General features: G+C 41.5%; 1 protein-coding gene across 1 annotated transcript in view; it reads left to right on the top strand.

Moving 5' to 3' along the window:
- The window catches only part of ARHGEF10 (Rho guanine nucleotide exchange factor 10), a 140,110-nt gene that overhangs the window by 49,242 nt on the left and 75,201 nt on the right, over positions 1-15,667 (top strand). Inside the window, exons 9-12 of the mRNA XM_066603570.1 lie at positions 6,667-6,783; positions 6,886-7,000; positions 10,429-10,541; positions 14,723-14,800. Of these exons, the coding sequence (XP_066459667.1) occupies positions 6,667-6,783; positions 6,886-7,000; positions 10,429-10,541; positions 14,723-14,800 (423 nt within the window). The remainder of the gene's footprint in view (positions 1-6,666; positions 6,784-6,885; positions 7,001-10,428; positions 10,542-14,722; positions 14,801-15,667) is intronic.

Here is a 15,667-nt window from a genome sequence, read left to right on the forward strand (position 1 = left end):
TCAGATAGAAAGGAATGTAAGGCCTCATGTCCACGGCACACATGGTTTCCACATGCAGATTTCCGCAGCCAATGTACTGTGAGTGATCGTGGATTTGATTTTTAATACCTTTCGGGAGATCCCAGATTCTTTGTTTTTTCCATGTGGATGTACAGTGGTTCATCCACGCAGAAAAAAAAAAAATCCACAACCCCACCTCTCAGCCTTTTCTCCATCTTCCTAATTAATTTTGACCTTCAAATCCGCAGTTCATCTGCAAATGTATTTACGGATGCACTGCAGATCACTCGCTCCCATAGAGATGAATGGAGCGCATCCACATGTCATTTGCAGTAAAATGCATCATGCTGCAATTTTCTTTTCTCAAATCCGCAAGTGTGGATGCCCGATGCTTCTCTATGGACTGCTTGTCCCGTGGACATGAGGCCTTATACTAGCTCACTTGGGGAACGAGTTACATAATGAATGAAAATAAAATTCTTGGATTTATTGTTCCTGAGCTCTGCAACTGCAGCCAACACTTAGTCATACAGAAATAGTATTGCCCACCAAATCCTGTTGGCATCCATAATTCTAGTTAAACCAAAATTGGCTTACAAGTTAAAGAGGATTATCAAGGACTACAATAAGGGGTCTGCCGTTTTTCTAAAAATGACGCCTTGTGTGTTTGTGGGCTGAGTCTACTTATGGTAATGTCTCATCCCCATTCAAGTGAATGGAGCAGAACTGCAATACTAGATGCAGCCCATGGACAGATGTGGTGCTGTTTTTTCTAACACAGCAGACTCTTTTTTTTCTTTTTTTTTTCTAGTCCTGCACAAACTTCTTTTAGGAAATGTATATGAAAACGCTTCATGATTCAGATAACAACTGGCCAATAGCAATGGCAGAGGTGAGGTTTAATTGACTTGAGGGTGGATATCACCCACATGACAATTAACTAATACTGGGCTCTTAAACTAATGGGAGCAATTACAGACCACTAGGACGGGTGTGGGGGGGTAGTGTTCTAGAAAAGCAAGGGTGATGGAATCAGCAAAGGGCTGGCTGGAAAGTTATGTTTAACCCCTTAGTGACGGAGCTTTTTTTCCGTTTTTTCCTCCCCCCTTTAAAAAAATCGTAGCTCCTTTATTTATCCATCAACAAAGCTGTATGGTGGCTTGTTTTTTGCAGGATGAGTTGTATTTTTCACTCGTACTATTTATTGTACCATATAATGTACTGAAAAACTTTTGAAAAATTCTAAGTGGAGAGAAATGGAAAAAACCCGATATTCCACCATCTTTCGGTGCATCCTGTTTCTACGGCGCACAAACTGCAACAAAAATGACCCGATAACTTTATTCTATGGGTCAGTACGATTACTACGATACCAAACATATAGTTTTTATTTTGGTGCACTACTTGTATTTAAAAAATTATATTCTGTGTCCATTTTCAGCGCACAATAACTTTTTTATTTTTCTGTCGACATAGCTATGTGAGGGCTCATTTTGTGCGGTATGTCCTGTTTCCATTGCTACTATTTTCGCATACAATTGACTTTTTGATCGCTTTTTATTACGTTTTTTCTCGGAGATAGGGTGACCAAAAAAGTGCATTTCGGGTGTTCTTTATTTTTTTTTTTTTTCAGACCACGTTCACCGTGCGGGGTAAATAATACATGATTTACTTTGATAGATCGGACTTTTATAGACGCAGTGATACCAAACACGTATTTTTGGTTTATTAGTTTGATTTTTTTTTTTTATTGCAAATACTGCAAAAGGGTTTTTTTTTTTTTTACTTTTATTCCTTTTTTTTTCTTAATAATTACTACAACTTTATTGATCTTATTTTTACACTTTCTTTTAGTCCTCCTAGAGGACTACAACCAGCGATGCTTTGATCGCTCCTGCAGTATGACGTCATGCTATAGCATGACGTCATACTGTTTTTTGACAGGCAATCTATTAAGCCACCCTACAGGGATGGCTTGATAGGCAGTCTGCTAAGGCAGCCCTGGGGCCTTTCAGAAGGCCCCCGGCTGCTATGACACCTGCACGGATCCCCCGATCTCACCGCTGGGGGCCCATAAGATGTTCGGGGGATTTAAAGGGTTAAGATCGCGGCTATTGCCCTCGGGTGTCAGCTGTAATAAACAGCTGACGCCCGCGCTGTATGGAGGGAGATAGCACCGCTGTCTCCCTCCATACACGTCCTGCAGCAGCAGGACGTAAAAACACTATAGAGCCGTCACTAAGGGGTTAAAGGAATGCAACTAGTTTTATTTGTCAGAGGACATGGCAGGTTCCCTTTAGGAGGATTGTGGGCCAAACAATATTCCTAATACTTCATTTGCCTTACTTTTTTTAAATACAATTCTTTCCTTAGGATAGGTCATCAGTAGTTGATCAGCTGGGGTCTGTCGCTCAGGACCCCCATCTGGTCAGCTAATTGTGCGCCCGCTGACAGCGCCACAAATACACAGAGGTCAAAGTGGAGGTTTCTGCTCTGTGAAGTGGCCTGTACTTATAACTGCAAGTGCAGCTCTCAATTAATCAATGTCTACAGTTACAAGTGCCAGCCACTACACAGGGTTGTTGATCCGGGGATTATTCTGATTGCCAGATTAGAGTCAGGAAGGAATTTTTTTCCCTTAAATGGGGAAAATTGACTTCCAGTTTTTTTTTTTCTTCCTCTGGTTCAACATTCGGAGGTGATAGGCTGAACTTGATGGACATATGTCTTTTTCAGCCTTACATACGTTACAGAGGTTGGAGCAGAGACTTCCGCTCCAACCCCTGTGTATTTGCAGCACTGTCAGCGGGCGTACAATCAGCTGATCGGTCGGGGTCCCAAGTAACAGACCCCAGCCAATCAACTATTGCCAACGTATCTTGAGCATAGGTCATCAATAGTATTCTCCCTGAAAAACCCCTTTAAGATCCCAAAACCTATCTGTTCATTTTCCAGTCCTAGAAAATAAGCCCTCTTGCACACAACCATTTTTGTCTTGTTTTTTGCTTAGTAATGCAGAGGTAGTGTTCGCTAGTGGACGAGTTCCCAAGTCTGCTTTCCTGACCCCTTTTCCGTAGAGCAGGGGTACTCCACTCCAGTCCTCAGGGACCACCAACAGGTCATGTTTTCATTATATCCTATAGAGAGAACACCTGTGGCAATGTCTGAGGCACCGACAATAATAACATCACCTGTGCAACACTGAGGAAATCCAGAAAACATGACCTGTTGGGGGTCCCTGAGGACTGGAGTTGGGGAACACTGCCGTAGAGGATCGGCCTAGTGGAATAATATACAGCTTACTCCCATTGATTGCTATGGGAGTACGCGTGCATAGTGTGCAGCTAGTGGTCCAGCTGCACAGTACATGCAAAATGTTGGTGGTTGCACCGCTGGATTTAGGAGCCGGATAAATATAAGAAATATCTCCCCGGACTCCAGGAAAACTTATACCTGGTGACAGGTCCCCTTTAAAATCTCCTGTTAGACTTGTGGATTTTGGTGTAAAATATGTGTGAAAGGGCTCCAAAGGGGTTGTCTGGTTTAGAAAATGTATTTTAATTAACCTAATACGGAATTCTTACTTAATAAAGTTTAGTTTTACCATTCAGAAACCTGTATAAGTCAGAATGGAGATCAGTTAAAGGGAACCTGTCACCGCTGTGGAGTTTGTGACACCATTGGCATATAGTGAACAATACAATAGAGAATGTCACAAAGCTTTTGCTTATTAAGACCTGTAATGCCCAGATAACTTGTAAAGGGGAGGTTTAATCCTTAGTGTAATGAATTGTGAAGAGTGCAGTAAGTGGGTCCGGACCTGCTCTGCTGCCTGCAGTGCCTTCCACAATAATTGATGGGTGGGATGGATGATGTCTCCTATATCATCCACAGCCCCATATATCTCTCACGCATGTGCCATGCAACCACGGAGAGTTAGAAGAGTCAGTCGAGTCTGCACATGCACCAATCCGGGCTCGTGCGAGATTTGGACTTATCTGTGGATTACCTAAGGGATGTCATCCCCATTACCTGTCAATTGCAGAGAGAATGGCCGGGTATTGGTGGGTACTGTGGGCAGCAGAGATGGGCCTGTCTCCCTGACCAGATGGGAAGCATTATCATACAGCACAGGAAGGATTAAACCTCACTTTTACAAGTTATCTGGACATTACTAGCTTTAATAAATAAAATTCTTTGCTACACTCTAATGCATTATTCACTAAAGCTGGTGACAGGTTCCCTTTTGAAAAGAGATTTTTCAAAGTGGATATCCCACGTCCCATTTACATTAAATATATGGCAGTAGATTTAGGACAAAACCTTCATGTTTCAAGTCCTCCGTCATTTTAGTTGTCTTTCATCTTTGTCTCATGCATAAGGCCTAATTGAGATACAAAATAATAGAAAAGTCTGCAGCTGTACCATGGCTGCCTAAAGTGACTCTTTATATGGGAGAAGTACATTATGTTGGGTCTCTGGACTATTGTAATATTGATGTATGCTTGGTTTACATTTATATAACTCACCCTGAAATGTTTCTAGCTTGCATGATAATTCTTCTTCCTTACATGAAATATCTACACGTCCCCTGATGTGTTGTATGGACATCCTCGATCACGTTGCTTGGCTTCTTGTGCATGAACCTAGGGGCCTGTTCACACTGGCACTTTCACATATGTTTCAGGCATGCAGGAAACGTCCGTGGAAAAAATGTGGAAAAATAAATGCATCTTAAGCATCCGTTTTTACATGTTTTAAATTGTAAGCTTGATGTACGTTTTGATCCATTTTCATCCGTTTTGATCCTTCTTTTTGTAAGAATAATGTACGTTTTCACTGTAAACATTTTTTCTTTTTGTTAGTAAACACTTTTTTTTTTTTGACCGCAAAACAGATACTTTTTCATACGTTTTCCGTCGACTGCCATGTTTAACCCTTTAGTGACGGAGCTTTTTTGCTTTTTTCCTACTCCCTTTTAAAAAATCGTAGCTCCTTTATTTATCCATCGACGTCGCTGTATGAGGGCTTGTTTTTTGCGGGATGAGTTGTATTTTTCAATGGCACTATTTATTGTACCATATAATGTACTGAAAAACTTTTTAAAAATTCTTAGCGGAGAGAAATGGAAAAAAAACGACATTCCACCATCTTTCGGTGCGTCCTGTTTCTACAGCACACAAACTGCAACAAAAACGACCTGATATTTTTATTCTATGGGTCAGTACGATTGCTACGACACCAAACTTGTATAGTATTTTTTTTGCTGTAGTACTTTTATTTTTTTTTTTTAAGATATTTAATTTTTTTTCAATTATTTTCTGCGGTCATTTTGTGCGCGCAATAACTTTTTTATTTTTTCGTCGACGTAGTTAAGCAAGGGCTCATTTTTTGCGGGATGTCCTGAAGTTTCCGATTGTATCGATTTGGAATACATACGACTTTTTGATCACTTTTTATTGCGTTTTTTCTGGGAGACAGGGTAACTAAAAAAGTGTATTTCTGGCGTTCTTTTTTTTTTTTTTTTTCAGATGACGTTCACCGTGCGGGAAAAATAATGCACTACTTTGATAGATCAGACTTTTACGGACGCGGCGATATCAAATACATATTTTTATTTTATGATTTTGATTTTTTAATAATGGATATGGCAAAAGGGGGGGTGATTTAAGCTTTTATAACTTTTTTTTTTTTAACAATTAAAAAAACTTTATTGATTAATTTTTTTACATTACTTTGAAGTCCCCCTGGGGGACTTTAACATGCGATGCTTTGATCGCTCCTGCAGTGTGATGTAATCCTATAGCATTACGTCATACTGCTTTTTTACAGGCAGTCTTTCAAGCCACCCTGTGTGGATGGCTTGATAGGCAGTCTGCTAAGGCAGTCCTGGGGCCATTCATTAGGCCCCCGGCTGCCATGACACCTGCACGGCTCCCCCGATCTCACCGCGGGGGGGCCGTGCGGGACCCCCGAACAGCGTTCGGGGGATTTAAATGCCGCTGTCAGAATTGACAGCGGCATTTAAAGGGCTAATAGCCGCGAACGGCCGAGCGCAGCTATTGCCCACGGGTGTCAGCTGTAATAAACAGCTGATGCCCGCGCTGTATGGAGGGAGATAGCGGCGCTACCTCCCTCCATACACGTCCTGCAACAGCAGGACGTAGTTGTACGATAGGGCCGTCATTAGGGGGTTAAAAAAAAAAGTCACGTTTTTAGTGCATTTTTTTGGTGGCACAGAAAAAGTGTAGTAGGCTACACTTTTCAATCCCACAAAGAAAGCACAGACAGAAACATATGCTAGGCTAAACGTAGTCAAACATATGCACTCTTTGGCTATGCTTAACCCACTATAGCCTATGGATCTGTTTTTTAGGAGTAGAGATGTATCCGTTTCACGGATGACCATGTGACCGCGTAAACAGGCACTTACTGATTGTGAAAAGCAAGTACTGTGGTGCTCGGCATAGAATACCTGAAGCACTTCAGGCTGGTTGCCTGATAGGTTCCAGTAAGCACATTTTCCATTGACTTGAGGATGATGGCACACTCTTTATATGTTGCATCCTGATATTTGGAGCGGATGGAAAGTAAAGAATGTTAAGACATCTACTTCTTCTTGTTCCATTTTCATTCACAAAGATTATACTATATTTCTCCATATAGCTTTCTCAGGACCTAACACGTATAAAACAGCACTACGAGAGAAAGATGAAAGAGTTGGTGTCAAACAAAGTGGGAGGAGTAGAGATCCAACAATTAAAACAAAAACATGAACTCAAGGTGATGTAACCCGGGTTTCTAGCTCCTCATGAAGAGTACGTGCTCCTTGATCCTTTGTGTTATACCTTTCCTTTCTTACCTGTGTTGTGCTATGTGATTTAGGTGCAGAAACTGATGAAGGCTGCGAAGGAAGGCACAAAAGATGGGCTTGAGAAAACAAAGGCTGCCGTGAAGAAGGGGCGCTCCTACATCAAGACCAAGTCATTTGTTTTGCATGGTATGGTCAATATTCATCAATGTCTTAGTTCTGGAAAATCCATTTAATCCTATTTTCATAACATTTTGCTAATCAGGAGTTTTTTGAGAAGTTGAATGATGGCACCATGTGTGAGCTATAACCATATTCATATTAGTGTTAATCCATTCTTTACGTAGAGGGGAAAAAACTTCTAAGTAAATGTCATTCCAACAACTACACAGTTAACGGTGCTTTCATATATGCTGTTCTGATGCAGTTTTGTAAGTCATTGGCAAGAGTGGATTATAAAGGGAGGGGGAGTATATGGCACATTTTCTAATTCTATCTTTTTTTAATCCACCCCTTGATTTGACTTTAAAAACTACTTTAAAAAAGTTGCATCAACACTGCTCGTGCGAAGCACCATAAGATCAGTTTCACATGTGAGTAATGCGGTGCATTTCTGTGCTTGTATTACAGCCACAAACCGCAGCCCAACCATGGGTCCAGTGACCCCAGCTGACAGCATCTAGAAATCTATGACGCTGAACGTTTGGGTCATTAGACCTGTGGACAGTCAAGAACTTGTAGCCATGATACTGATCCAGAAGTGCACCATCTTACTCTACTGGGAAACTGTCCCACTACCGTTGTACATCACAGCTATGGCATTCAGCAAGAATAGGCAGCCACTTGTGTCCCTTACAGCCTTCATACATTTCATAGGGAGCAGCGTCTTCATATTCCTGCTCATTGTTTAGCTCATTTAGCCGTTTCAGGGTATTCATAAAATTACAGGTTTGGCTTCCATTTGCAGCGAAATATTTTTTATTTTGACGAATTTCAGATTGGTGATACAGTTTGTGGTTTGCAGACCAGATTTATCACAATGTAGTTATTAAAACATAGTAATGCGTTCAGATGACTTTTCAGAGTACGCTGCCATCTGTATGTGCATGAGGAGTATTTCCGGCCATTATATGATTTGTATTTAGCATTTTTCACTAGTTTCCCACTCTGTAGTCTATATCTCTAATTCTCTGTTTTCCCTGAGATTGTGGGTGGAGACTAGCTGTTATGATGTCTCCCATACACTGCAGACCAGTAAAAGGGATATTTGGAGTAATTCTGTCTCAGCCTATTATCTATTCTGATAGTTTGGTGTTGATACCAGACTTGTTTTTCTTGTCTCTTTTTTTCTGTGTATGAAGCCTTAAACAGGTTGCTCCACTTCTAGCTGTTTTGCAGCAGGAGCAGACAGCCCCGTACATTGTACACTGGCCTAGGATGGTACTGCAGACTGAGTCTCATTCACCTCAATAGAACTCCTCCTGCAGTACCCACCTGAGTCACTGCACAATACACTGGGGCCAAACTTTCAGGTTAGATAATAGGCTGAGACAGAATCTCCAAATATCCCTTTTATTGGTGGACTCCAGCAACAGAACATGTTTTGGGGTAATAATCCCCTTTCTCAGCTACGCTGCGGGCACACTGAAATTTAATGAAGGGAAACGGACAAGATAAATGGCAGAATGTAGTGTAGAAAGGACCACAATGGAAAATAATAAGAAAAAAAAAAAAAGAAAAATCCAAATATCAAGAATAGTTGCACAATGGAGTGAATGTAAATATATATGAAAATGGAACATAATCAAAAATTCATCTTTATTAGTATAATTGCATTGGTAAAATGCAGGATGCGGTGATAATAAAGGATGGGGATAAGCGCTGGTTAATAAAAGAGAAAGGGGGTGGGGGAGGGGCTGATATTGTCAGGGAGCTCAAAATATAGTCTATAGGTGTGCTGGATATGTACTCGTATCAAAATACAAATATTGACAAGCAGCACATGAATGTCTGTGACGGGAGAGGGATTTGCTAGGTTACGGCTGCGCTCACATGAGGCTGATTTCCTGCGTAATGTTCACAGCGGGCATTCTGTTTCAGATCAGCCACAGAATGCCTGCCTCCAAAACTTTGAATTTGAATTCCATGCCGCATGTCAGTTTCCTCACGGGTTTTGTTCAGGTTATTTCCACAATAGGTAGACAAGATTTTCCAAATCTAGTCCACTTATTGTGTGAAGTTAAAACTTAATTTATAGTGTAATTCATGGATTAAGGCAGATTTGAATTGTGGAACCATAGGGAACCATGGGCATCTGCACTTGAATTTACACATGCGTATTTGTTTTACGGATTCTGCATGCGTAAAACAAATCGCAGCATGCTTCATTTTAATGCGGATTCCAGGCAATGAATTTCGCGGGACAGCAGGAGTTTGGAGAAAAAAAAACAAACTGTACACATCCGCTGTACAGAAAATAGAAGACTCGGACAGGTAGACAGGGTCCTCGGCTGCGGGCAGGGTTGGATTCTGCTGCAGGCTCCCGCATGTGAAATCCAAACCGCCTGTGGACATGAGGCCTAATTCTGGAGAATTAGATGTATGGCATGGACAATGCCGTGTGCTGAATTAAATGGATTTTGGTACTTGCGAGTTACCTTTCACCACTTTTTAAAATAATTTCACAAATGTTTAACCAATACATGCGCAATAAAAAAAAATATATTTTTGAACTCTTTATTTCTTCAAAACATAAATATTTATAATATTATTCAGGGTGTATAAATGTAGCAATAGTCTACAGGATAGTGGTGAATGCTATATGTTAAAGTATCTTCAACATGGATTAGAAATATGTGATATAATAGGATGAAAATGATAGTAAAATAAAACTGTGGTAGTTGCAATAAATCAGATTTGAGAGGAAAGAAAGGCGGTTGTGTATTCAATGGATATTTAATGGATGGATGAGATATAGCGTGTGTTAAAAAAGAGAGACCTCTGCATGTATATGTGAAGACATAAATGTGCAAACATAACTTATGTAACACACCCGTTTCTTCGGAGGAGGTAGGAGAACCTGCACATGTGGGCCAGTGTGAAAGTGCAGCGGGCTATCAGTGTGCCCCCAGCGTAGTTTTATTACTGGGTTTCACCAATAAAAGGGATATTTGGACTAGCTGTGTGTCAGCATATCATCTGTCCTGGAAGTTTGGCGTTGATACCAGAATAGTTTTCCTTGTCTCTTGGTTCACACGCCAGCCCTCAGCTAACAGGAGTGGCATTTTGTCTGGACTGGCATCACTTCCATACTATCTCCCCCACCACAAATGTACCTTCTGGTTCTTTAACCCCACATACACTTGGCCTTAGGAGCAGCTCCATTCTATTGCTTTCATATTTGTCATACATGGAAAAGGCAGCCATATATCATCCATGACACATACTATAATTCTTTTTATTTGTCCATTCTGTGTGTTGCAAAGTTGGGTTGTTGACTTATGTTACTAAAAGGCTCATGACTGTAGAGTTTATTCTTCTTTTACATTAATGATTGTATGCAAAGTTATGTTGAATAGACTGATTGAATTGATTTTCTGTTATTCTTTGGTTCTTAGACCGTAAATCTGCCTGCATCGAGGATGAAGAGTTAAACTTATTCATAGATGTAGACTGTGTGCACACAGAGGCGGTCATGTCCCCAATGCCAGATGGATTAACCCAGCAGCAGGTACGCTGCTCATTTCTGTGCGCACTGCTATGGAAACTGCTTTATATAATACTTATAGAATAACATTTCGTCAGCTCTGTACACATTGCCTCTATTATTGCACCGAGCTATTTGTGTAGCATAAATGTGTTTGTATCATATATATAGTATTCATTTTACATTGTTTTGTTGAGACTGCCATCTAGTGGAGAAGCTACTCAACAGTTTAGATAAGCAGGCTAAACATTATACCATTATAGGATTACGCCTAAATTCACTTTATATTTATGTCTAGCTGATTTAAAAGGAGGCTACAGGATCCTGATATATCCTGGCCAAATGTACACCCCTAAAGGCTATGGGCGCATCAGCATATACATTGGGAGATTCCCTTGGCATACTATATACACCATCAGTGCACCACTATTTAGACTAAGAACCACACGAGTTACTTTACTACAAGACTACTTTAGTCATTCTGCCTAAAATGAGCTTTATTTCTGGAATTTTGCTGATGCCATATCTATTCTTCTTATTTCAACTGCCCCTAAGAACTGTTTTCTAGTTCCTTTCATATTAACATTTTTTGCCCTGATATAAGGCAGCAAGTTTCAGCCCCCATTGAAATGTTTCTGATTTGTGCACAAAGTAATACAGTTCCATGCTACAAAATGCTATTACATGAACAGAAGTTGTCTGAAAAGTTAGGAACACTTTTAGCTACCTTTTACATGGGATGACTATAGGCCGAGCAGTTGATTTGAAAGTTATTCAGTGTTAGTTTAGCCACCAACCGGGTGACCAGTGATAAGGCACTAGTCATTTAGTTTCAGCTTACCAAAAAAATAGCCACTGGTTTATCAAGTCGTCTGGTGTAAAGTCATATTTGTTCTTATTTGAACGACTTGTGAACTAATGTGCATGGAGAGCCCCTCTATGAAGGATATCTCCGCAAACATCTAGTGAGCAGTCATCACCCTGTGTGACAGCAAATGAATGGATGCTGTTCGTACTCTTCAACCACTTTTCTGAACGACTCTCTCAATGGAGCTACCTTTGTAAGCTCCTTATGGGCAGATACCTCTCTGCTTCTGTCTCCTTGTGCTTTTGCTTTGATTACTAGTGTGCTATCTCTCCAATTATAAGCCTTCCGAGGAATTTCCACGCTGCCGCAGATATTTTTGCTAATATGCCGCAGCCGTCCGTGTGAATGGACGAGAAAGTGCGGCTGAAGCATGGGAATTATTTGTGGCTTTTCTTCGTTCATGAAATGTGGCAGCATGAGAACGCATTGCTCGTGTGAAAGAGCCCTAAATCAGGCCACTCTGTGAGACCCTTATGCCCACTATGAGGGTATAATAAATCAATGCCATTTTCATGTCTGCATATTTCCTAGAAGCTGGGTAGGACTTTCCATGCCTTGTTATTAATGTCAGAGATTCCTCTCTTTGTTGGGCTCATTCCATCACTCCCCCTGCTCTGCTGGCCCTGTTACACATTGCTCTGTAATGCCCCTCCAGCAGGGCTAGTGGGAGGTGGTAATCTGACAGCTCATGTCCTCCTACAGAGCCGCATCCCCTACACGTTAGTGTGAAAACCAATCCCAGTCTTATTCCACAGACATTTTTTGTGGTCACTTAATTCAGAGTTTGGAAAGTTCAGTCATTGTTGCGTGGTTCCAACAATAGACATTTGTACTACATACATGGCTGTAGAAGTGGAACGAAGCAAATCTTATAATGTGTTGGCTATTATAAAAAGATAGCTGTAGATTGACAACCACGATGCTGGAATAGATTTTTTCTCCTATTGGCATTAAACAGAGGAGTACCAGACTTCTCGTCACTGCCAGGACAATTTTCACAGTTTTGACAAACCCAAATAAAAAAAGATCTTACATTATAGCCAATCACAGCCTGCGTGAGTATATGTGTATATATGTATGGAGCACTATGTCTATAGGCACATTTCTTCAGCTGACAGTCACTGAAGAGGAGGGATAACCGGTAGGAGCACTGCCTTGTGAATACAGTGGAGTTATAACTGTAAACTGTATTCCATCCAAACCTCACAAATATATATAATTCTAATATATCGGTCCCCAAATAACCTAATGACTGATATATGTTAGAAACGTACATTTTATCAGCAGCAAACACAGGAAGTAGTCCTCGATATTCATAAGCTGCAGGCTAGCTCTGCCCACTCCACCCTCCAACCACTGATTGACAGCTGACTCCCTATGCACAGTAATAGGCTGAAGGATGGGGTGGGTGGGGCTTGCTTGCAGATCATGAATATCAAGGACTACTTCTTGTACTACACAGATATATATAACTGACACATAGCTACAGCCAGCGTGCCTGCCTCTACCTTAGGCTGCCCTCAGAGAGGTTCAGCTGGTGACTGATTCCCTTTAAGTAAGTTTTTTCTATAGCCTGACTTAAGCAATAAGTTACCACCTCTAAAATACTAAAGAGGATTAGTCGCCTCTCCTGACATGTCTGTTTTAGTAAATAATTGTTTCCCCTATAATATAACAAGTCTGCTGCATCCTTTCTTAGAACTTTGCTTTTTCGTTCCTGTGTTATTCCTCTTAGAAAGGATGAGTGACACTAGAAGGACTGAAGCTTGAAAGTTTGATCAGTGACCGTGTGATACTACAACTTCTCCTTCATTTAAACATAGTATGTGGCGGGCATATTTCGGGTTTCGGGGATAAGACCCCTTGGCAGTTCAGCTGGTCAAAATACACAGACAATCGGAGGGTTCTGAAGGGTTAAAAAGAATCTTGTTTGCCTGTAGTATAGGGGTGCCAGGATTGGAGAAGTCGAAAGTAAGGAGTAGATTGTCAGCCGGGTGTTACCAGGAGCTGAAGGTCCCAGCACATCCTCACATTGTCCAGTCAATGCTGACAGTATCAGACTGTATAAGGACACATAATAATAAACTTTATTTGTATAGCGCCAACATATTCCGCAGCGCTTACAAAGACAGGGGGGATACAGAAGGACAAAAGTACAAACATTACAGAGCCACGGTTACATATAGTAATCAGTTGATGGAAACAATAGGGGTGCGGGTCCTGCTCCAACGCGCTGACATACTACAGGTAATGGGGTGATACAGAAGGTAAAGGGACTGGAGATGTGCAGGTATGGCGAGGTGGAGAGTGAGGGATGCTATACACAGACAATGGTCAGACATTTAGCCGTGTGACGGCAGAAACAGTATGACTGCAGGAGCGGTTTATGACGGCTAGCAGGGAATGCAGTCAATAGGTCAGGGAGCATGTTATCAGGCAGCGTACAGAGGGGTTTGTTTAGGGAATGCGGTATGCCTCCCTGAAGAGGTGCGTTTTTAGAGCATGCCTGAAGTTCTGCGAGTCCTGGATTGCTCGGGTAGCCTTTGGTAGTGCGTTCCAGAGGACCGGTGCTGCTCTAGAGAAGTCTTGGAGGCGGGAATGAGAAGTTCGAATTAGAGGGGCGCGCAGTCAGATTTCGTTAGAGCAGAGAGCCCGGGCTGGGTGATGGATTGAGATAAGGGAGGCAATATAGGGTGGCGCTGCGCTGTGGAGGGCTTTGTGGATGAAGGTAGTGAGTTTAAATTGAATTCTGTTTTTAACGGGAAGCTAGTGCAGTGACCAGCACAGGGCAGAGGCGTCCGAGTAGCGGCTGGACAGGAAGATGAGCCTGGCTGCCGCATTCAGGATGGATTGGAGAGGGTAGAGTCTGGTGCAGGGGAGGCCGATCAGGCGAGCCGGGAGTGGATGAGGGCAACAATAAGCGTTTTTAGTGTGTCTATGGTGAGAAAAGAGCGGATTATTGCAATGTTCTTGAGGTGCAGCCGACCTGTTCGGGCGAGAGATTGGATGTAGGGGCTAAATGAGATATTGAAGTTGAATATGACCCCAAGGCAGCGGGCATGTTGTCTGGGGGTTATGGTGAAACCGGCCTTAACCCCACATGACATACAGTCAAGGGAGTTTGGGGTTTGTATGGAGGGCGATTAGGGGCCAGTTTCGCTCCAAACACGGTGGGTACCCGACTGTCTGTCATAACGGACACCTCCCCACAACAACTACGATCAGCATGAACGATGAATGTGGCTATTAACTCTTCAAATGAATGAATGCTATTTGCAGAAAAAAAAGCCTGTGTACATGTACCATATCTGTAATAAAAATGTGAATTGTTTTCTAGGTTGTTAGAAGATACATTCTTGGATCAATTGTGGAAAGCGAGAAAAACTATGTTGACTCCTTGAAGCGAATTCTAGAGGTACTATAAGTATTTACAACTAGTGCAATGTAATGCGCCAGGTCTTAGCAAATGGGTGAAATTTCAAGCCCTGTAATTAGAAGCAAGCTACTTTTTAACCCAAACTATGAATGGATCAGTGCTCTGTGCTTGCTTTATAGATCATTAAACAATTAATCGTCTTATAGAAAAAGCTGTGTTAGGCCAGACTCACACGAATGGATTTGAATTGCTGATTCAGCGATCGCCGGCCGCATGTGTAATACGCAGGAATTCAACGCATTGACTTTTGCATGGGCTACGTGACCCTAGATGTAGCCCATGCAAGCTAAATTGTTGTGTTTCAATAGAACATGGAGCAATGGATTAAAAAATGTAGATTATAAGGTGGCTTTTTTTTACTTCATAGCTAATTGTTTTTAATTATAAAATAATTACTCAGTTTAGATAACGAGAGACAATTAATGGACTCCTGTTGAACGATGCACTAACCATCAGTACTGGAATCTCATGAAATATATAGACTCAAACAAACACCTACAAGTACATATAAAAATGTGTTGAAATGAGACATGGAAACAGGTGGCGGTTAGAAAGCAGTCCGTGCGCTCCCTCTTCCTGATTTTGGAGACTCGGTATGCCATGCGGGAGATTTTTCTTCTGCTAACAGATGTTTAGTAAGTGTATTCTTTGCCAAGGCCATTTCTATACAGATGTCACTTTTATGTAGTGTATCCCCATAGAGTCACATTTGACAAAGTTGCTATTGCTTGTAATCATTTTTATTATCAGCAAACCACCGGGGAGCTTGTACTGTACTAATTAGTAGTACACCTAGGAATATCGTCAGTGTCTGAAAGAAGCCTGAGCCCTGGTAGTACTTAACTA

The sequence above is a fragment of the Eleutherodactylus coqui genome, chromosome 1 (assembly GCF_035609145.1).
Source record: "Eleutherodactylus coqui strain aEleCoq1 chromosome 1, aEleCoq1.hap1, whole genome shotgun sequence".
Taxonomy (NCBI): domain Eukaryota; kingdom Metazoa; phylum Chordata; class Amphibia; order Anura; family Eleutherodactylidae; genus Eleutherodactylus; species Eleutherodactylus coqui.